At 36.7% G+C, this 22,845-nt stretch overlaps 1 protein-coding gene across 2 annotated transcripts; it reads left to right on the plus strand.

Moving 5' to 3' along the window:
* The first annotated feature begins 107 nt into the window (after positions 1–107).
* ACADSB (acyl-CoA dehydrogenase short/branched chain) lies at positions 108–22,561 on the plus strand. 2 transcript variants are annotated; one of them, XM_067300352.1, is made up of 11 exons: positions 108–167; positions 5,458–5,617; positions 6,551–6,651; positions 7,479–7,685; positions 8,135–8,305; positions 10,584–10,709; positions 11,122–11,214; positions 14,362–14,451; positions 15,950–16,087; positions 16,822–16,921; positions 17,571–22,561. In XM_067300352.1, the coding sequence occupies exons 1-11, from the start codon at positions 126–128 to the stop codon at positions 17,639–17,641; spliced, it is 1,299 nt and encodes a 432-aa protein (XP_067156453.1). In that variant the 5' UTR covers positions 108–125; the 3' UTR covers positions 17,642–22,561. The 2 variants fall into 2 exon arrangements, with proteins under 2 accessions (XP_067156453.1, XP_013809874.1); XM_013954420.2 differs by lacking the exon at positions 108–167 and adding an exon at positions 4,338–4,497.
* The last annotated feature ends 284 nt before the right edge of the window (positions 22,562–22,845 follow it).

Below are 22,845 nucleotides of genomic sequence, written 5' to 3' on the forward strand. Positions count from 1 at the left end.
CCGCGGCCCGGCCCACCCGTCGCCTCGCGAGACCGCGGCGCGGCGCGGCGCGCGCACCGGGGGGCGGGGCCTGCGCGAGCGCGCCGCGGGGCGGGGCGTGGCGCGGGCCGGCGGCGGCTACAAACATGGCGGCGGCGGCGAGCGCCTGGCTGAGGAGCAGCGCGAAGGTCGAGCGGGGCGGCGGGGGCAGGGGGTGGCTTCCCTCCCCCGGCTCCCCTCCGTGGCGCCTGGCTCCTCCGCCGCCTGCCGGGCCGGGGCCGTGCGTGCCGGGGTCATGCTGGGGCCGGCGGCCGTGCCCCTGCCCCTGGGGAGCCGAAGGCGGGAGGGGGCCGCCGGGCACCCGCCGCGCCTGTGCCCTGAGGCCGCTGTCGCTCGGGCCGTGCGTGCCCGCGGCCGCTTGCTGCGGTGGACGGGCCAGACCCGCGGGGGCCCCGGCTGCTTGGCCGGTTCAGACGCGGTTCCCCACGGCCGGAGGCGGGTTTGGAAATACTCTTTTCCCACTCTTGCTGCTCTTCTGCCCCCCCCCCTTTTTTTTAATGGAGATGTGGTACTAGGTAACTTCTAAGAAAAGTTCTTCCAAGTCTTATGCAACAGCTTGTAACTGGAAGAGCCCTGGACTGGCTTGCCTGGGGCGGGGGGGGAGCACAATTATAGCCAAGAAACTGCAGCCAGAAATATCTTCTCTATCTAAATAGACAAAAGACTTGTGGCACAGCAGGGTTTTTCATAATTGAAAAACAAAGGAAACAGCTGAAAATCTTGGTCTGTGCCACACACCTGCTTTTGCTGTGCAGAATGAGAAGAGGTGCTAGCCAGGGACCTTCTCACGAATGACTGTGGATGTGTTATGACACCTGAAATAAGGAAAACTGACCCCAGGCTTTGCTGAGAGTAGGAGCTATTTGGAAGCTAGCTAAATCTAGGACAAGTATAGGGATGAAAATCACTGAGGAAGGGAAAGTGAGCTTAGGAAAACAGATGCTGCAACCTTTTTTATTTATTTCTTAGTGCTACTACCAAGTCTGTCACCATTAAAATCTCATTTTAAATTGTAAAACATGCAGAAGGAAGCCAAAAGGTTTGAGGCTTTTAACAGAATTCACGGTTAAACAATGAAAAAAAAAAATCAATGTTATCAGCAACCCAGAAACCAATTTTCAAATACAAGCTTTTAGCAGGGCAGGCAGTCTGAATTTTCTAGCATTGTAAATCATTGCCTTACCTGTAGAAAAAGAAAAAAACAGCGAAGCAATATCCAAGCGTTTGAGTAGCCTATATGTATAGGCACTTGAAATAAATATCTGAAAGTTTGTAATACTACATGACTTCTAAGAATCAAAATGTAAACGATGTATGGGTTTTGAGTCTAAATGTTGAAGTCAAATAGCTTTTGTGTTATGCTGTTACTCAGGAGTGAAATACACTCAGCTGGCCGTGGAGTCGTCTTACTGTTTTTAAGATGTTTCAGGGTAGCCTTGTTATGAATGTTCCTTTTGTCCTCTAGAACAATCTCAGTAAGATATCAAACAAGTGTTTGTTGAACCGTGTCTGCATACATATGCTTAGGACTGCCTTGGTTCTGCCACACTCAAGTGAGGTACGGTGGAAGTGCCTACAAATGAAAGCTTATTGAGAGGGGTGACAAGCTGGAGGTGGATTCTGCTGCGGGGGGGGGGGGGGGGGTGTGTGGGGAAATGAACTCAAGGGACAGCTGCCTTGAGTGCTGACTTTCTCAAAGCCTTCAGCATTGTTGCCAGCAGCAGGCCTCCTATAATCACCATCACCTGTAACAAGCACTGAATTATTTACTGCGCAGTGCCTCTACTTGCTAACCAGGCATTTGGCAGGCCACCTCAGCTGATGTGGCTGCGTGTGCTTGTTATGCTTGGCCTCACTGAGCATGTCAGTAATCAAGTCTGTCCTGCTTTGTACCTCAAGGAAAGCATATGAGAAAAATCTTTATATTTTTCTTAGTTGTCTTTTTCTTGTCTAGTAACGATTAAGTTTAGCAGTCTCCATCTCTTGTTTGCTAATAAGCTGTGGAGTAATCTCAGAATCTTTGAGAAAAAATGAGAAGGGGAAGATGTGTTATTTGAGCGACTAAATGGTTTGAATTAGGGCCACAAAACAAAGGAAAGGAGGAAATGTTTGTTGAAGAACGGGTAGGAGACATCTCTGCAATGTTTTCAGCATTGCATACCTTAGATTTCCTTTAACTCAGTCTTACTAGAAAATTGGGATTTGTTTAGAGTGTACATATTAGGTTGAGTTATTTTGCACTTCAGTTTTACTTTGTCTGAAAACATTTACAACCTACATTTGTTACTGCTCAAAAAGCTTTAGTTTGTGCAATAATTTGTAGGACAAAATGGATGAGCAATTCCCATGATTTTATCAGATTAATAGAATGTGTTCATCTAAATGCATGGCAAAGCTTTATACAGCTTTTTGCAGTTGTACAATTAATTTAATAATGTTTGATTCTCACGCGCCAGTAAAGTGATTTTCAGGCCTCCTTGAGTCATATAGGGCTTACACGGCTTCCTTCATCTGACTGTCCAAAATCAGAACTTTCTACTCTCTCCTGTTTTCTCTGCATGCAAATAAGACAAAACGGTTAGCAATACAAACAGGAATATCTGGTCAAAAAATCTGTACTTTCTACTTTGGACTGGACAGAGTGCTCTGTATGCATTTATAGTGGTGTTTTCACCTGCTTGCTTGATAATTCTACAGCCAAATGTCAAGTGCCATCACAAGAAAGTAGAGATGATGTCCAGAGTGTTGCCAGTTGTTGTCTTAATGGTACTGACTTGTTGCCTACAGTGTACCATTCTTGCAGCTTCAAAAAAGTTGTGTATTCTTAAAAAGGTATTGTGCATTTTTCCTGACAGTTCTTTGTTAGTACTGATGAAATACTCTGCGATTCATCATGGATTATGTCAGCATGAAAGAAAAGTGCTCTTTTCTTTGCACTTGAAATAAAGTAGAAGCAGCACAAAGTATGTGTGATTTGTAGTTGTGTAACTGTTCAGGAAGCTCATTGTATTAAGTGTGTGTGTGTACATATATATATGTACTTACATTTTTGTCTCTCAGACCTTGCCAAGAATACAAGCTTGTGCAGGTGAATATTTTTACCAGTTTTGCACATCTGGGTGTTAACTGTTCCTACTTCAGATGTTCTACGTGCAATCCGTTCCTGACTGACAGCTTGCAGAACACAGTTACCTGGATTTTTTTTCCTCTGTTAAAGCAACTCATATTTGTTTTCGGTGCAGAAGACCTATGGTGATTGCAGTAATTTAGTCTTTATTTAAAGCGTTGCAGCTGCTGCTGATCACCCAAAGTTTGTATTCTTGAACCCAGCCCCACTAGTCAGTATTTGTTTTATGTGTCCAGGAGTGTTGAATAGAAATGAACTTTGAATGTTTGCAGGAATATTTGTTTTCTATGTAACAACTTCTTTTTTTTTTTGGTCATCCATGACTGGTTATGCTAAAGATTTTGGAGTTTCCTTACTAGAATAGACTTGGGCATCTTGCCTCTAAGATAAGAGGAGTCCGTAGGTCCGTTTTACATCATTTTTTTAGCCAGTGAGATGACAGGTATTGAAAGCCAACATGAAAGAGAGTGAATTATTAGAAGGATCAAAGGAATTTTGAGTTCTTGACCCCAAAGTTCCTGCCATTTTTTGAGGAATACTATCACAATGTACTTTGCCAAAGTGTACTGCATTCTGTGAGCTAAATAGCAGTCTGCTTACAGTGCAGTCGGTCAGTCTGCTGTGGGGTTGAGTGCATGCTAGTAAAAATGTATTTTGTCAGGAATGTGCTCACATATACATTACTTCTGTGGCACAACTGTGTCTGTTAGGGATTTCTGTCAGCAGTTGTCTTGGTGGGAACTGAGTATCTCTGCACTTTGGACTGGCATAGCAATAGGGACAGAAATCTGTAGCAAAGATCTGGTCTTTAGAAGTGAGCCACATAGTAAGTTGGGTTTGGGGAGCTATGGGAGCAGAGACATCTTTCTCTCTTGCCTCTTTTGAGATCACAGTCACTAGATCTATACTTCTTTTCTGAATATGGTTTTTCAGGAATAAGCTTTGTAGCAGATTAGCTACTGTAAGCTTGTTACTTGTGGAACAATATTGTTTTTGTTACACTAACTTTTTTAAAACCCTAAGAAATTATTCTATGGTTAGAAAATTAATTAAATTTCAAACCAAGGTTTTGTTGCTTTCCAAAGCATGCTGTTACCTACTTAAAAAGTCTTTGAACATTAAGTAATTTATAGTTTCCCAAGATACTAAACCAATTATCTATCATGTTATCTGTATGTTTCCACCCACCCGACAACCACCACATGTAACTTGCTTCCAAAAGCCACCGTCTGTTCTGTTAATTGTTGTGACTTGTCAGTTTTTGCCACATATGCTTAACACCATTCCCCATATAGTAAATCACTCTGTAGCACCTCTGCTGTCTTGACTAGGTAATCTCTGCTTCTTGATATGATTTGAGATTGTGGTATGTTGTGCATGAATGGGGAGAGGCTGCTGAATTTAAATATACTTTGCTCAATTTCAGTTCCTTCCTGTACTTTTTTTAATAAATCAATGAAATAAGATACATTAATTATTAGTTACATAGTACTGTCAGCATACTAACTACAGAACTTAAATTACTGTATAGATAACTATAGGATTTAAATTAACTATATAGAAACATTCAGGTGCCAGGGCTTGGTTTATGAAATGTGTACTTACTCTGAAAATTATCAAAGTGCTGAGTTTGGATGAAAAATCTTCAGTGATATTAAAGTTATGCCATTTCACAGCAAAAGACTAATAATCCAACAGAAGTGCAATCAGATTGCTTTAAAAATGAGTCGTTGGCCCGAAAAATAAATCTATTTTTAAAGTTGACTGGTCTTCTGTAAAGGTAAAAGCACCTGTATGTCTAGTTTACATTTACTTTTATCATACTTGTTAATAAAGAGATTAATTTTGCCAAAATATACTCTTGCTAATAAGAATATCGCAGCAGATTTTCAAAATCATCTGTAAAACAAAATATTATCAGGAGTGTTTATTTGCCCTAAATATTAGAATTGACTGAGAAACTATTAATGTTTGTGAGTCTCTTGTAGAATAACATTGTAAGTGTTAACAAACTTCTAGAAAGCAATTGTTTGGGGTTAATAGATGTCAAGTAAAAGAAGAGTAGTTAAGGGGTATTTTCTTTTGGTGTGTGTGTGTGGGGGGGTTGCATGTTCTCAAAACCGTTCAGGTTAGAGACATTGAAAGTAATCAGCTGTAGTTGTATTTCCTATTCAGCTACCAAATAAAAACAGCAGGTAAAAGTGTTTATTGCTGTCTGTCTGCAGATATTAGAACAATGAAAATTCTGTTTTCTGTTAACTGTTCTAATGTTCTGTATTTCTTGTCAACAGCTGAAAAGAAATATGCCAGCATACTTGGCTTCTTGGAAGGCTTCTCCATGTGTCTTCGTATCTTCCAAATCGGGACTTATGCCAAATCTAGCCAGTGACGGAGTTGTCTGTGCTCCACTTCAAACATTCACTGAAGAGGAGACAATGCTGAAAAATATGGGTACCTATTCTCTGTGTGGTTAAAATTCAGAAATGTCTATGGGAAATTTTAGCTTTTTTTATTATTATTATTATTATTTACTTCTGGCTAAATATTGAGATTGTTGTGTGTGATTGTGTTTAATTTGAAAACTGCTTTCATTCATAAGAGAAGAATGCAATATTCTTTTTTGGTTCTTTTTCTGTATTCCAAGCCATAGTGCAGTTTACTCTGCATAAATTAGTATTAACTTCTTAAAACCATTATTAATGCAGAAGTGATGTTTCATGGCATTGACTCATGTCCATTCCAAAATGTTTGGTTCAGCTACATTGAAATCTTTGAAAACCAACTGGAGCAGCTAAAGTACACCCAGTATAGCGACAGATGTGATCAGAGAGTTTGCAATGTAGTCAGGCCTATGCGAAGACAGTACTTCAGAAAGAATCTTGAAAGCAAAAGGGGAAAGCGAGGGCCTGAATATCTGGGAAAGAGCTCATAAAAGGCTCGGGCTAAACAAAATCGATCGTATTTACAGAATTTTGTACACTCAGAATAACATGCATTAAAGCCCAAGACCATCTTTGCTAAACACAGGTTAAATTTATAAAGAAAAAAGATACAGCTAACAGAATAAGAGGTATATATTTTTTTGGTCAGCTAATGTCACATAAAAGTGTAGCTGAAATGCTTTTGGAATTTCTGAATCTATAAGCAGTATTTGTTGTTTCAGTTCAGAGTTTTCTGACTGAGTTCAGAAAACACTTTGATAAATGAGCCTTGTGGCACAATACAGTGTTTTACTTGAGCAACTTTTTGCCCTTCAAAGTGGTTGTCTGGGAGACTCAGGGAATTATATGCCTAGCCTGTCAGAAATACTGTATTGCTGTTATATTGATCCTCAAGTGGAGTTTTAGAATACTTACACTCTTTCTTTTCTTCTCTTCATTACAGTGAAAAAATTTGCTCAGGAACGAGTTGCACCTTTGGTGCAAAAAATGGATGAGAATTCAAAAATGGAAGAATCTGTAATAAAGGGATTGTTTGAACAAGGGGTCTGCACACTTTTACTTAATCTTTTAGTCAGAAAATGTCATTATTAATATAGATTTATAGCTGTGCACTTTTCAGGTTTTTTCAGATGAAAAGATTGAGGTATGTGATTCAAATGAACTGATGAGTCATTAAAAATTGTGGAATTATCAGCAGCAGGGTAACCTTCTCTCTTTTCTACTGCATTATTATTCTCTCTTTTACTATAATATTCTGTCCATCTCTTCTGTGCCTGTACCACATATGTCATCTTATTTTTGAGTTCTCTATCTTTTCCTCTTTTTTTCTTAGATAAGCATGATTGTACAGAATTCTAGAACTGGCATGACTGATAACAATGTTGCTGGAAAAGGGTACCAGGAGTCCTTTATGTGCTAACTGGGCAGCCAGTTACTGCAGACAACCTATTGATCATTCCTGGAATAAATTGGAATTAAATATTAGTCTTTTCTGCTATCAAACCTAACGTTTGTGTTTAGAATGTCATTTTATGCAATGAAAATTCTAAATATAAGACTTATTTCAATTGTTCCACTGCAGTTAGACATTGCAATTGTTACAGAAAATGTAATCAGGTTAGGGTGGTGACTGGCCTATTTACTGTGTATGTTAATTTTTTTCTTGCATTAATTAACTAACAACTTCTGTGAGGAATTGTTAGTTTGTTACTCTTTTACGGGTATTGAAGGAAAATAGGTCTTTTAGGCAAGGGTCTGGAAATAGTTATATTTTGTGTTTTGTCTTAATCTCTTGTCTTTAGTATCAGCTTGGGCTAAGAAGGTGTTGACGAGAACTAACAAGAAAAATTGCTGTATTTGCACTCTTTTAGCTGATGAGTATTGAGCTTGGGGAAGAATATGGAGGAACTGGAGCTTCATTTTTTTCAACCATATTGGTAGTGGAAGAACTGGCCAAAGTTGATCCAGCTGTAGCTCTTCTATGTGAGCTCCAAAATACACTAACCAATAAGTTGTTTACCGTATATGGAACAGAAGAACAAAAGAGGACTTACTTGCCCAGAGCGGCTAAAGATATGGTGAGTTAAAGTCTAACTTTAGTAAATTATAATATAGTTTTAAATAGTTATGTAATGTTAGTGTCTTTTCCATTAATTAAATGGTCAACTGCAGCATTAGGAAATACCTTCATACATGAACTTTGAAACTCTTTTTAGAGCTGAAAACTGTGGTGATATAGATATATCCTCGTCATTAGTAGCTGAGAGGTAAAAAGTGGAAAGACACTTATTAGTTTCATTGAAATTTAATTTACTCTGGAAAACAACTTTAAAGCAGTTGATTTTGAGATGCTTGTGATTACACAGTGTTTATTTTCTTAATCTCCACACCTGTAACTTAGTATAAGTTAAAATATTTGAATTTAACAGGCTTGTGCTTGTTCCATAAATATTTTCCTTTCAAAGCTTGTTACGTGTGCCAATATATACAATAACAAGTAAAATTAATTTTTCTCTTCAATTGGTAGATAGGCAGTTTCTGTCTTTCGGAGGCTGGATCTGGGAGCGATGCATTCTCTTTGAAGACTCGGGCTGAAAAGAAAGGAGACTACTATATCATCAACGGCTCAAAGATGTGGATTAGCCTTGCAGAATATGCAGGAGTTTTCTTTGTAATGGCGAATACAGATCCTGCTTTGGTAATTTCCTAAGGAATAGTTGTATTTTCAGTGACAGCTGATAATGTATTACTGGATTTATATAGTCTGGTGTTAAAGGTTAATATTCTTTGCACCTTTTCCTAGCTGAAAACATTTTGTTGAGAAATATTTTTAAAGGGGAGAACCTGCTGCACAGTTTAATAAATTTCTCCCACAAGAAAAATAAAAGTGACAATTGCATGGTGAAGAGCACAGCAGCATTGGTATTATCCTGAGTCACCAAAGAACAGACAGTCTAAGTCTTTCTGACATTTCTGACTTAACTGGCAAATTACTGTTATTAGAAGGTGAACTAGAACTTAAGCTGCATGCAATGAAAAATTAACAAATGTGTAACAGTAAAGCATGCTCAGGTAACAAAATACAAAGCTGAACGTGCATGTTTCATGTTTTGTCACATACCAACTTGGATATAGGTAGTAAAGATTCAAAAAAGTGAACTGCAGACTTTAAAATGCACTATACCAAAACAGAAGAGCAATAATCAAATACAAAACTAAATTGTTTAAAATCTTTTATTTTTTTAAACTTCTTCCAGTATCTCTTTCTTAAAAGTTTAACTTGAAGATATTTATTTTTAAAATTTGAAGTCTTAACTAATGAAAGGAGGCATCCTGTCACTTTCTTTCTGAATTTGTGTAAAAGCTGATGGGTGATTTGAGTACTACATAAACTGAAAATAGATTTGATAATACAGTTTCTATATTCATCAACTACTGATTGTTGCCTCATCTGGAATTGTTTAGTATAACATTTTACAAAAATGTATAATATGTTACCTTAAAATTATAAATTTGCTTTTGCATTTAAATATTCAAGAAGCAGATTAAAAGTCAATGTTGCTTGAAGATTAAATAACAGTTGACATCGATATAAATGAGAGAACAGACCACTGTGGAATTGTATATTGAAATATACCCTCTACACTAGCAGCTGCCAGTTGGTGAGATGGTTTGTCATTAAGGTGAGATGTGCAGAAGAAACAACAGACTCACCTTTAATAAGAGACAACCCTTCTACAAGAATCACAGCACTTTTCCTGCCTCTGTGTCACCCTCTTAACGAGAGGAGCTGCTGTGCTAGGGACAGGAGGAGATGGGACCATGGCCAGGAACACTTTGCATCTGTTTGTCTCATGGGCCTTGTGTTAAGGGACACTGTGTTTTGGGGGCAGGGATTGCTGAGAAATGTGGATGAGTGAGAAAAGGAGACAGAATTGGGAGTAACAATAAAATGGAGGGAAAAAGAGAAAGAGACAGCCATGAGGTCAGCCTGAATAGTTTGAGAATCACTGTACTGTACTACAAGAATCTACTTTAAAAGACTTCAGAGGTGTGAATATTTTAAGCCTGTACTTAGAAGGTGCCAGAATTTAGACTAGCTATACAATCTACCTGTTGTCACATGCTTTTTGTGTCCTGTCTAAATCATGAACTGAATATCAAATTATTAACTCTGAGCTTTTTTGTATCATAATAGCTTCAGAGTGCTTTATTAAATATTTTCCGCACTACCTCTCTAAAGTAAAAATACACTAGTAGTCATCTTCTACAGACCAGAAGCACATGGAGAATGTGTCCTTTAATTCTGGTGTCCACTTAGATCTTTTATAATATTTATTAGTATATCGCCCTCTGAATAGTCAAACGCAGTTCCCAGTGATGTTGGTCTCAGTAGGGAGCACTCATAGTTTGGACAAACTTAAAAGGAAGTGTATGCTATTTGCAGGCTTCTGTGAGAAGCATAGCTGAAGTAATTGGGCTGAAGTAAAATCTTGCATCCCACAGAATCACGTGACAGGTGGGGGCAGAGCCGTTATTCAGCCGGCCATGTTAAAGATGTCCTCTGTGTCCTTGCAGGCCTTTGCTTAACTGGGACATGTTCCCACAGCAAGCAGGAGCTTCAGTGCGCAGCTCTGACTCCCTTTCCCAGTGACTTCCTGTATAGAGAGGCACTGTAGAAGACAGGTGCTGTCTTTTTTCATGGTGCAAGTCCCTAGTCTTGTCACGAGAACTTTTAAGGTTATTCTGATTGTATTTTTCTCTCTCTTTTTTTTTTTTAAGTATAGAATGGTATACTTTGGCCTTTGTTAAGCCATAGTTGGTCCACATAGAGGGAACAGATGATGGTGCCAGTGCTTTATTTAGTAATGTAATATTAAGCAAGTGTAAATTTCAGCATTGGAATGAGCTATTTGGACCCCATTTGGTGATATTGTTTTTAAAAAGCTCCTGATTATTTTTTTAATTCATCTTAGGGATACAGGGGAATTACATGCTTCATAGTTGATCGCAACACAGAAGGACTACAGATAGGAAAGAAGGAGAATAAGCTTGGAATTAGAGCATCCTCTACCTGCCCAGTAACATTTGAAAATGTTAAGGTATGGTAAGTTGTTTAGCTGTTGAAACATAATTTGTGCATAATTTGAATATAACCATATGTAAGAAAAGAATGTTAAGTAAATGCCTGATTTTATTAATTTTTTCCTGTAGACATGCTGATTATTTGCCTTTACTTGACTTTCCTCCTCATTCTTTCACAAAAGACCTGAGAGGGATTGGATTTCTTAAATTTTGATATAGTTTTTGACCTGTGATTTAATTCTGAACAGTTTTCTCAATCATCAGTTTATAATCATGCATATTGGGGAAGGTCCTGATCTTTTAAGCAATTAAATGCCTGTTTTATATTTTATGCCTTCACTTATGAGGAACATGTGATTCATCTGTGAAACCTGCTAGCAGTTGCAAAGCTGAATAGAATAGGAATAACCAAGTGGTTTTATTCTGTAGGTTCCTGAGACCAATATCCTGGGACAGGTTGGACAAGGCTATAAGTATGCGATTGGAATGCTAAACGGCGGCAGAATAGGTATTGCTGCACAGGTGGGTAACATTGTTTAATACTAAATGCAATCATTCTATGATTTTGAATTTGGGCTGAAACCTACAAAGTATTGAAAGTGTTTGCTAAGAGTAGATATTTAGAAAATACTTCATGAAAAATTATATTGCCACTAGATGTCACTATTCCTGTTTCTAAGTTATGGCAAAGTACTGAAACAACTGTAAATAGCAAAGTTCTTTCAGTGACATGAGCAGTAGATTTAAGAAACATTAAATGGCAATTATTTGTCTTTGGTTAACTATTGCTACTGAAGTATATCAACGTTCTTATCTTCCATTATGATCTAGGAAACTAACTCTTTGGAAAATATAACGTACTGAGAAGCATAGTAATGCTTCTAACCATAATTATGTGGGATTGTCAAATGTGATCTTATACCCAATAAATTATTTTAAAGTCACAAAATAAATATGAATTTTTATACCAAAAGTTTTCTAGTTCATTGTTGTGTTTGAAAATTGTACATTATGGCATCTTTGGAAAAAGTATTTACAGACCTTTGAGTTATTTAAAAATGCTGTATTTTGGTGTAAACTACGTTTGGATCTCAAACTGCAGTTGGTTTCAGGAAGCTGGATTCAGCCATGTGATAAAATAGTTTATGGCAAATTTTCATATTTTCAATTTACCTCTAAAAGTAAATGCAGTGAGTAAATGTCTCCTCTTTATTTTTATTTTGTTGTGGATGATGATGTGCTATAAAGGGCGTAATCTGTCTGTGCTACTATTCTCCCTTATCTTTTTCCCGAGCCTGCAGACAGCCCAGGAGTAACAGGTCATCGTGAAGTTTAGGCTTTCCACACAGCAGTATGCTATGCTGCTAAATGGATTGGTTTTTCCATCCTTTTTAAAGATTATCTATGATTAAACTTTGTCTGATATGGCATTTAAAACTGGAGCCATGGGCCCATTGTTCCCAGAGATATAAATAATCTAGATACTCTGGCAGTAAAATACATGGTCTGTATTTTACTCTAATTACTCCAAGTTACACTTATAACCTAATTAAAAGTTAAGGTCAGGTAGTTGTTATATTTTAGTTACTACTTTTGTTGGCACCTTCAGATGAAGAGAAATGTGCTTGAACGAACAAGAATAGCAGTTCTAAAGCCCTGTAGTATTGAACTTAGTTTTGCAGGAGTAATAGTTTAAAAGATAATGAACATCTTAAAAATATAATTGCATCTCTGAAAACGGTTTCAGGTAGTTCTAGTGCAAAGTAGCTGTATGTCATGTTAGAGATGCCGAAGCTGATATACTTAGTTCATCTCTACGTGTGCCTTCTGAAGGAAGGCAACAAATCTGATAGTACAGCTAATTAGCAGTGTACTATATTATTTTCTTATGTTCATTTTCCATGTATTTGTTTTCCTTTCTTTCATGTTTTTTTTTCCTAGAACCGTAAATCATTAGGGAGTAGCTGTGTCTGAGTCCAGTCAAAGTCACACTTTTATCTCCTTGGGGCCATTGACTTTCAGCTTAAAATGTCAGTCTATAAAAAAAAAACAAAACAAAAAAACACTGTATACTATTGGACATCGTTAAAAGTAAATTGATGTAAGCTGCTTGATGACATAGCAGACTGTCACTCTCATATCCTGTCATGACTTGGAAAAGTTTTGAGATTCCAATTTTACTATTTACTGTCTTGTTCTTTTAGTTCATGTCATTCATTTCCCTTTTGTTCTTTCCTTGTTTTATGTTTACCTTGATGTAATTTTCTATTTTTGTTTCTCTTAGGAAGAAACTAGATAGAAAGAATGCCTCCAAATGGATAGGTAGTTATGAAATCAGCTGATTTTATTTGCTACCAGTGTTATATTCCAAGCTATATGAAAGGCAGCATCCTTTCTTTACTGTCGTCTTTGGAATGGAACATGCTTCTCAAAATTTGGTATTTTCAAAGTTGTAAAACTTCTAGCATACTTCACAGATTTTATAATGCTTGTTTATGCTGACAAATCAGGAACTAGGTAGACATAAGTTAGTTTCTTTATAAATGTTAGCATGTATTTTTCCCAGGTGATGTCCTCCAAGATTAGTATATATTGCACTTAAATATTTACAGACAAAACCAAGATCTTTTCAAATAATTATATAGTCATCCTGAGGCAAGCATTAATTCTTGTTAGCATTAATAGTGGATTATGGAGTGATATTAAAAAAAAATTATGGCTTTTTACTTATGACATTCAAGATCTGAGTATTAGGAAAGATGAATTCTGTTAACGTTGCATACTTGAGACAGCATGTTCAGAGACTCAGAGTTCAGAGTACTAGTACTGCAACAGCTAGTTTTTTATTCCGTGGTCAATGACTTTGATCCAGCTCAACTAAGGAAGATTCAGTTTTCTTCTTAGTTACTGTTGATGCCATGCGCAAAATTCACTGTTGTGTTCTTCCAGTTCCTCATAAACAGCCGCGTTTTGCTGTCTTCCTTAGAGTGAAGAAAGTGTGCGGAAGGACGATGGGTCTTCTAAAATTGTTCTGTCAAGGTGGTTTTTTTCCAGAAAATGCTTGAGCTAATGCTACATCTCCTTTCATTATACTGATTCTCTAACTTCTGAAATAAATTACTGATTCTGACAGCCTGGTGTCTTCTATAAAAAGAGAAAATATTTTTAATGTGAAAATAATTTTGAATAATCCTTCAAATTATCTGTCTTTTAATAATGTAACGTAGATCTATAGTATTCAGTTTAGTCATTTTTCTGTGTAGAGTAATTAGGAATTTTCCCAGAAACATTTAATACTTGAGAAATGACATTTGACCAATAACTTTTTCTCAAAGATGGACAGTGTTTTTACAAATATCTTGCCTTTAATAACAGGGTTTCTTTCAGGAGTATGGGAGAGGCTTCAGTCCTCAGACAATTATTTTGGTTATGACCTACCTCAGTAAATCTAGTAATTGTTAGAACTCTGAGATTCTGTACAGAATTTTTATTATATTTTGGCTTTATGTATTTTTTAGTAATCTCTAGGTAGGCAGAAAACTTAACTTTTCTCCTGAATACAAGGCTTTTTAAAAAGGCAAACTCTCTGACCGGAAGAACGACTGTTATCTCCATTGGGTGCATTCAAATAACTAACTTTTTGCTGAATGTGTTCTTTGTTTCCTACAGATGTTAGGATTGGCACAGGGGTGTTTTGACCATACGATTCCATATACAAAGGAGAGAGTCCAGTTTGGGAAAAGCATATTTGATTTTCAGGTATTTGTCGGTGAATATATGGAAAGTTTTCTGTGAGAGAATAGTAGTTATCACAGTATGAAATCAGTACAATGAGTAATCTGATTTGCTTAATTTGTGCTCCATCTTACGGCATGTCTCTACTTTTCGATATTTGTGAATTGTTCAAAAAAAATTTCAGATCAACATTTATTGGTCATGTAAAATATATAAATTCAGTGCTGTGGGTTTCTGCAAGTACTATATAAAGCATTTAAAACTTCAGAACATAATTAATGCAAGTCTTTTGCTTGATAATATATTAATTGTGTTTGAAAATAATACACATGGGCCTGCTTTTGCTTTTGTTTTTAATCTGTGTGTTGAATGTGTTTCAGTTTTTATACTCTTTTCATGAGGTAGGGGAAGGCATTTTTCTGGAGATACCAGAAAATATAAAAAGATGAGGAAAACTGAATTATTAGATTTCCTGTGTTATACAAAGACATTTAGTTTTCATGATAATATCTGTATCTTAAAATGAAAAAGACTTTGTTGCAAAAATGATGTATAGTTTAATAAGGAAGATGTATAATTGTAATTACTGTAGTAATTTTCTCGTTAAAAGAAACCTACATCTTGGCTGAAGAGAAGGAACATTAGTACTACTCATAATTTATACAAATTTTAGGAAGCATCCACAGATAACTAGGAAATGATTGGAACTGCGTCTTTTGAATGGGAAATGGAATTTATAATTGCCTAATAATTTTGTTATTTTGACCTGTGTATATATTTTTGCAAATTTTAGGGAGCAGTGTTAATGTTGGGTGAATTCTAGTAGGATGAAAAATTTCATTGTATTTAGGAGCAAGTTAGACCTCTAAATGTTCATTTTCAGTCATCTTAATGTTTGGGTCTTTTTAAATAAACCTATTCTTCTATAATACCTACCATTCAGAGGTGAGCTCCATCACCTCTTTCCTTCCCTGTGAGCCCATTCATCAGTCATGTCCTCTATACTTCTGTGCCACTCCTAACTCTTCTCTCATGGTTATGGGACCAGGGAAGAAATAGTTGTCACCTTGCTAGTTCCCCCTTTCTTCAAGGGGAGCTTTTTCTTGAGTCTTTTTCTATTAAGCTTCATCAGGGAACTAGACTTCTTAACATAAGAATGTTCTCAATAGATAGCTGCAAAATAAACAAACCAATTTGGCTGAAGTTTTCCTTGATGTTCATGAGGGCAATTAGGTTCATGTTGCACCCTCTTATCTAGCCAGTCAGGCAAGAAGTTCCCCAATACTCCTGAATACAAGAAGAGGGAAGGAGAACATGAGAGTGCAGTTCCTAAAAAGGACTTTGGCTCAGTTTTTCCCCAGCTATGATATAGATGCAGAGGCATATGGATTTACTAGTCCATCTGGAACTTTATGTTATTTTAGAGTATAGGTGTGTTCCTTTGAAAGCAATGACTCTTGCTAGAAATTCCAATTAAATGCTAGGCATTAGTTCTGTCTGACTTGTGGCCTGCTTATTACAGGGGATGCAACATCAGATAGCTCACGTGGCCACGCAATTGGAAGCTGCAAGGTTGTTGACCTACAATGCGGCTCGGCTTGCAGAAACAGGAAGGCCATTCATAAAGGAGGCAAGCATGGCCAAATACTATGCTGCTGAGGTAACTTAAAAGTTTCTTCGTTCAGTGAATTTATTTCACTGCTGTTTAAAAGTTGCTTCTGTTACAGAATGAGTGGGTTTATATTCAAGTTTTGCTGTGAGATCTGTGGATGTACTTTTATCTTGTTCCGTATCGAACTGAGAGTGAGAAACGTAAAGCAGGCCACTGAAGAATAAACTGCTCAAGCCCCTAAATAAAATTTTGAAAAACCAAACAGCATTAAAAGAGAAAGTGAATTAGTATTTTCTCATTCACAGAGATTACATTCTCTCAGAATTCTCTTTGTGGTTAGGGCAGTGGCCTGGACGGGACTGTTCTTGTGATCATGTCAATTCTTCTGGTCACAAGGCAAGTCTTAATATGATTCAAAACCAGGTGTGTATGGGATCACTTCTGCCTTATTCCAATTGCTGTTTTGAATACTGCTGCTACTCTTTTTCATGGTTAGTGTAGAATATGAACTACTGCAATAACAGGGAATTCTGCGTGTCTGCAGGTGAGTGACATGGGAATGATTCTTGTTTGTATATGATTTATAAGCATATTATTTGTGTTCTAAAATAACTTGCCTAAGATAAATACAAAAATATCAGTCCTTCATTATTCCACTTTTTCTAGTTACTACTTCAATTACTATTTTGTTTTTGTTTTAAATAGCTGCGAAGAATAAAATCTACTACCACCTGTGTGAAGTTAAATGCTGGTACTTTAATTGTGAAACTCATTTTTCATAGGTTGCAACACTGACAACTAGTAAATGTATTGAATGGATGGGTGGAGTTGGATTCACAAAAGATTATCCAATTGAAAAATATTATCGTGATTGCAAGATAGGTGAGTGACAGTTTTTTACTGAATATTTCTTGCAGCATTAGTATTACTCAAGTTTGGGCATGAATGACTGGCTGTTTTTTTATTATTATTTAAAGATATTTTTCTCCTGTAATCAGCACTGATTTAAACCTTCAGATATATGGAGATAAAGCTTTAGGTATAAGGCCTAGCTAAAATGTTTGATTAGATATACATAATAGACAGGTGCACATTTTGTCTTGTTTCACTGAAAAAATTGAAAATTCAGCTCTTTCAGCTAAAGAAGGTATCTATGTGGAGTCTTATTTTCAAGATTTTCCTCATTTACATGTCTAAGTCCTAGACCCAATCACTTGACACTTCCAGCAGTATTATCCTTTAACTTTTATTGCTGTTATCATTTGTAAATACTTAATTTTTGTTGGTTATCTAGGAATTGGTTTTCAGGAAAATTTCTTGCTGTTAAATTTTACCAGCAGAAAAGGATTTTCATTGTTGTAGACAATAAAATATTAGCATTTATGTAAATATTAATTCTGCTCCCAAAACTTGCTCACTGAATCTTCATATTTGTAAGTGTTCTAATTGGACTGTTAGAACAAGAACTTGATCTGTCTTCATATATTCACTGCAGTTTTATATCTTCTAATTTGTATTCTTCTGATTTCAGGTACAATATATGAAGGAACTTCAAATATCCAGTTGAGCACCATTGCAAAAAGCTTAGCACAGGAGTACTGAAACCATAAGGACTTCTTGACTGTTACAGAAATTATTCCACTGAACATTAATCATGAATTGTACATTTATCTGTAATGATAAAATCATAAAGGACATAAAACAAAAATACATTGTCATAGATGAAATCATAAGGAAAACCATGAATTCCCATTTCATGAGAGAGAGTAATTCATGTGAAATCATGAATTCAATATTCAATTCCAAATCATGCTAAAAATGTGTAATTGTAGATCTTTCTGCCTGAGAACCTTCTAATATAGTACATTGATTTAAATCAGTTAATTAGTTTAGATTATACAGTGTATCTCAATTTTGAGATTTCAGAGTAAAAACAAAAGCAGCAAATTTTTGCCTGATGCAAAAGGATGTGTTAAGCTGCCTGGGAGAAAAAAAGATTCTCCAAGTGTAGCGGAATTGTTGCATAGGGTAGAGCTGCTGTTTGTTCTTGATGCCCTGTATTAGCATAGGGCACAGGAGAGGTGTGTGGAAATAGAAGTGATGGTTTCCTCTCTCCCTGGCTGAGCGATTCCTATGGAGTTGCTGTAATTGGAGTAATTTTTATAGCAGCCCTTAGTATATTCTTAAGTATATCTTGGTAATTAAGCCCTTCCAGCCCCAATTTGTAGTAGTGAATGGTAGATAATATCTACCTCCTTTTCCAGCCACCTTCAGCTGTTGAGGGTTTTAATCTAAGGGGCTATTTACAGTTCTCCTTTTATAAAAGGTTGAGTTGAAATCTCTGTGAAATGGGGTTAAAAAAGACCTAGTAGTTTTGCAAAAAGACAAAGATATAAGGTAGGTAATAGGAATTCTGTAATACCACTTCACAGTAGCTTTTCCATGATCAATGCATTTTACATACTTTGATCCTCAGAGCTTTCCTGAGAGTTAGTTAATTTGCAGCCAAGAAAACTCTCTCATGGAAGTCAGTAGTTCTCTACAAAGAGAGCAAAGTGTTTCTCCATTTGAGATATCTTTTCCCCTTTTGAGGAGAAAAAGGAGAATTTTATATATGTGTGTGTGTGTATACACACACATAAATAAAAATATTTTTTCCTGGAGTATTTGCTTTTTGTCCCTCTCTGTTTACTTCAGAAGTATTTTGTTTACCAAAGAAGTCTCCTCAGTGTTGGAGAACTAATAAACTAAGAATCAAGAGACTGAAAACTTAGTATCTGAAAAATTATCGCTGATAAAGAGAATTTGTTCAAGTGTTTTGGGGAGAGAAGAGTTGTTTTTAGGCCAATTTAGAAGAATCTCATTTTTAAAGCTTGCTAGTTGCTGATGCTTCACTTTGAATGGGGCTTAGACTGTTAGTCTGAAGCTCCCAAAAGATTTCCTAGTTAAGCTAGGGAAAATGAGATTTAACAAGTATGATGTGTGTTGGGTGAAACAAGCAGACTGCAGTGCGTGGTATTCTGCAAAGAAACAAGCAAGGAGGGACAGCACCATTAAAGTTGTAAATTGTTTTCTAACTTGCTCTCAGCCTCAAAGGGAAATAACTACTTTAGTGAATGACTCTCCCCCCACTCACACTTTGCCTGTTGATAGGCAAAGGATTAATGTTGTAATTATCCTTATGCCAAAGAAACAAGCACCTTCTGTATTTGTTTGATCAATAACTTTGAGATTTTCAAAAATACAGGAGTGGGAGGGTAGACTAGATGATTTCTGAAGGTTTCTTCTAGCTATATTATTAAAAATGCATTTTAGGTTGCTTGCAGGCTTTCTTTCAGCTGAACCCAACTGCTGAGAATATTGTTAAACTAGAATGAAGACTACATTCACTGCAACAGCTAACTACCATTATTCTACTCAACATACTCTACCTATGAGTCTAAAATAAGCACAACCAAGCTACAAAATGTTTGTTTTATTGAAGAATATGGTGAGTTGTGCTAATGTGAGAGGCAGTCCTTAGCTACATTTTAGCCTGCTTTGCTAACATGAGTGTCAATAGAGATCAGGTTTTTGATTCATACTGTTTAATAGGCCTCCTAGTTTGAGATACTATCTTAGCCTGGCTTCTGGAGTTCTGCATGAGTCTAGGAAGTAAGTGACAATACTTACCGGAATTAACACAGTGCTAAAAGCAAACCTGTTGTGGATCAATTTTTATGGAGAAAAATGCTGGGCTCTCTGAAGGACTGCTAAAAGCTGGCTGTCCAGGATTATGTAAAAGGGCTGTCTCTGTGTAGAACTGTCAGGAATGTATTTTTAAAAAATAATCAGGACAAATCAAAATAGTGTGATTTTCTGCAATCATAACTTGCATACTGTGCTCCAGGAGACCACCTGAATAGTCTTGTCAGCTAATCAACAGTTCATCTTAGAAAAGCAAGGCCAATCCTTTGATTAATTTTATAGCTGTAGATGTTTTGTGTCTCTTGGTTACAGATGCTGTGTTCTGTAAGTGCACAATACCTTCTGCAAGAAGTGTATGCATTTTGTTTGGTGTTTGTCTACAAAGTTCTGTGGAGAAATATGCATGTATGAATTGTAACCACTGAGTTTCTTGCAAGACTCCATTGCTGTTTTAAAAGGGTATGTCCCACTGTCTAGCATTAGCTGTTCTGGTCACTGGCTGACTCTGGGAAGGGTTGGCTTGCTTAATCTGCCTAAATTCAATTCCACCGCCACAGTAATGCAGACATTGGTTTAGTAATAAAGTGAGCTGTGCATTTGTGTAAGAGCTATTAAGAACTGCCGGCACCCCCAGTTCAGGTTGGGAAAAGCATCATGGATTGTCATAAATCACACTTCTACATTTGGCACTGTTGGGCTTAGGACCGCTCATGGTGGTTGCTACGCCAGTGATTGTAGGTGGTATTGTGCAGAGGTGGTATTGTGAATGATGTGAAGCTTTCGGTGATGAGGGTAGGGCTTAAATCTACTGTATGTATACACCATATTTATGTTAGTGAGTTTTCCCTTTTTATGCCTCAGTCAACCCAGTCAACCTAATCTACTGCACTGGAACATCTTCAGTAATAGAATGTTACATCTGGGCTTTTCTGGTTAGAAAAAAAGATATGTATTCAGAAATTGCCTGAATTTGGTATTTGGCTAAATACAATGCTTGTACTGTGTATCAGCTGAAGGTTCTCTAATAATCTGTCATTTTAAATCATGTCCCAGATTTTGTGCTTTTTTTCTCAGATAGGACAGAATGAACAGAACGTGGGGGGGGGGGGTTGTTTGTTTGTTTTTGTTTTTTTAGTACTGTTCTGGTTCATGATGAAGCTCTGAGGCAGATTTGCACAGAAGGGTTTAATTACTGCATGGAAAATACTCAAATACAGCATTTTATCTGATGTTTTCTGTGCTGTTGTTCTTTTCTTTCCATATCAAGATTATGTTAGAAAAGTCTTATGTGAAACATAAAGCATATAAGCTATTTAAAGATATCGATACGAAGTTTTCAGCTTAGACAAGAATATTGAGGGAGCTTTGAGTTGACCTTGTGGTCACCATTGCAATCATCAATACTGAAAAATAACTCAGATACATGATTTGGTGCATTTCAAGTAACTGGAGAGAATTTTATGTTGTCCAACGGGTAGAGCAAAAGAACAGTAGGATGAAATTAAGAAAAATATAAATTAGTTGGATATGATGAAAAACATTTAATGAGTCATTTTCATTAGATGGTGGAATGATCTAATTAAGTTGAGAGCATTATTATTTGAGTACTACACTAGAATAGAGGAAGTACTTAAGAAAGTACTATAGGGACCTATTCTTCCTTTGAAAGGGAGAGGAGCTGCTGATGTGCTAAATTAGAAGGTTCATAGGAGAACAAAGTTTTACATTTTTCCATCTATTTTCCAGAGATTTGTAGAAAGATTTGCTCTTTGTGAGCCTTTTACTATTTAAAGACTTTTCCAATTAACGTATAATTACATTTCCATTTGGAAATCTTTTGGTGAGAGACCCATTTCAAGTTCTTCATACCAAGAGAACCTAGATTTGAAATGCAGTCTGGTTTGAAATGCAGTCTGCTTTTAAAGAAGCTGTCTGACTTTGAGCTTGTTGATTGAATACATGAGAACTGAAGAAACATTTCTCCTTCACCCCAGAATGTATTCACTGCACCAATGTGATAAATCTTATAGGAGAGTTACATGGAAGTGGTTAACAGCTACCAGAAATACTTCATAAATACTTACCTGTTGTTATCTCTATACAAACTATTGGAGGAGGCACAGATCAAATGAGAGTTGAAGGGAAGATGAATATGTATTTTATGATTCCCAGAGGAGTCTCACATGATTTGTAACTCGTTGTTTTGAAATACTGTAGTTGCAGAGTGTTTTCCAAAGAGTTGTCCCCCCACCTGAGATGTAGCTCTAGATCTAGGCGAAGCGGAATGGCTGGAAGTCTTAACTGTCCTGCACTTGGCTGCCTAGAGCTAAGTAACGTGGTCAGCTGTACGCGCAGGATGAGCAAGTACGTTCTTGGTTTGCTTCCAGCCGTTCTTTCTGAGTCTGTTTTGAAACTGCACACAGTCAAACATCAATACATAGTTAATCCAAAGTACTAGGCTAACAAATAAGAATTACAAAAATATGCCAGTTTTAAAATCAGTCACTATAATTAACAAAGTCCAGCTTAGCAGCTTTGAGGGTGGTTTCTCATCTGATACTAGAGACATTATTAAGCTGCTTTGAAATCTTGGCATTGATTATCTTCTAAAAATATTCTATTCATGTGTAATATCTCTGTAACACATTATGTTATAGAACTAGCCAGTGTTTTTCCTAATAGCATATTTCATAAATCAGAATGTTCAAACGTTGACTGATCATTGGTATGTTAAAGTCCTAAAGAATGTGCGATATGCAATATTATATTTTTTTCTAGTTAAAAAAAAAATCTTACAAAGTATTTTTAAATAAAAATAAAGATGTAAAGTCTCAATGGGCAGCAATAGCATTCTTATATATTATTCTCTTTTTTCAGGATCATATGGATTTACATCTTTCTGAAACTGTTCTTCCTCTAAGTGTCTTATTAGCTACATTGATACTAATACTAGAGGACTATGCATATAAAGAAATCACAGTGACTTCCCTAAATACCCTGAGTAAAAACAAGCCCTCTTCCCAAACAGCAAACAGTATCTCAATAGCCAAGTAACCAGGGGTTTCAGAAGAACTCATTATCAAATGTATACAATGAGGATTTTTGAACATCTGGACAAA

The sequence above is a fragment of the Apteryx mantelli genome, chromosome 7, assembly GCF_036417845.1.
Source record: "Apteryx mantelli isolate bAptMan1 chromosome 7, bAptMan1.hap1, whole genome shotgun sequence".
Classification (NCBI taxonomy): domain Eukaryota; kingdom Metazoa; phylum Chordata; class Aves; order Apterygiformes; family Apterygidae; genus Apteryx; species Apteryx mantelli.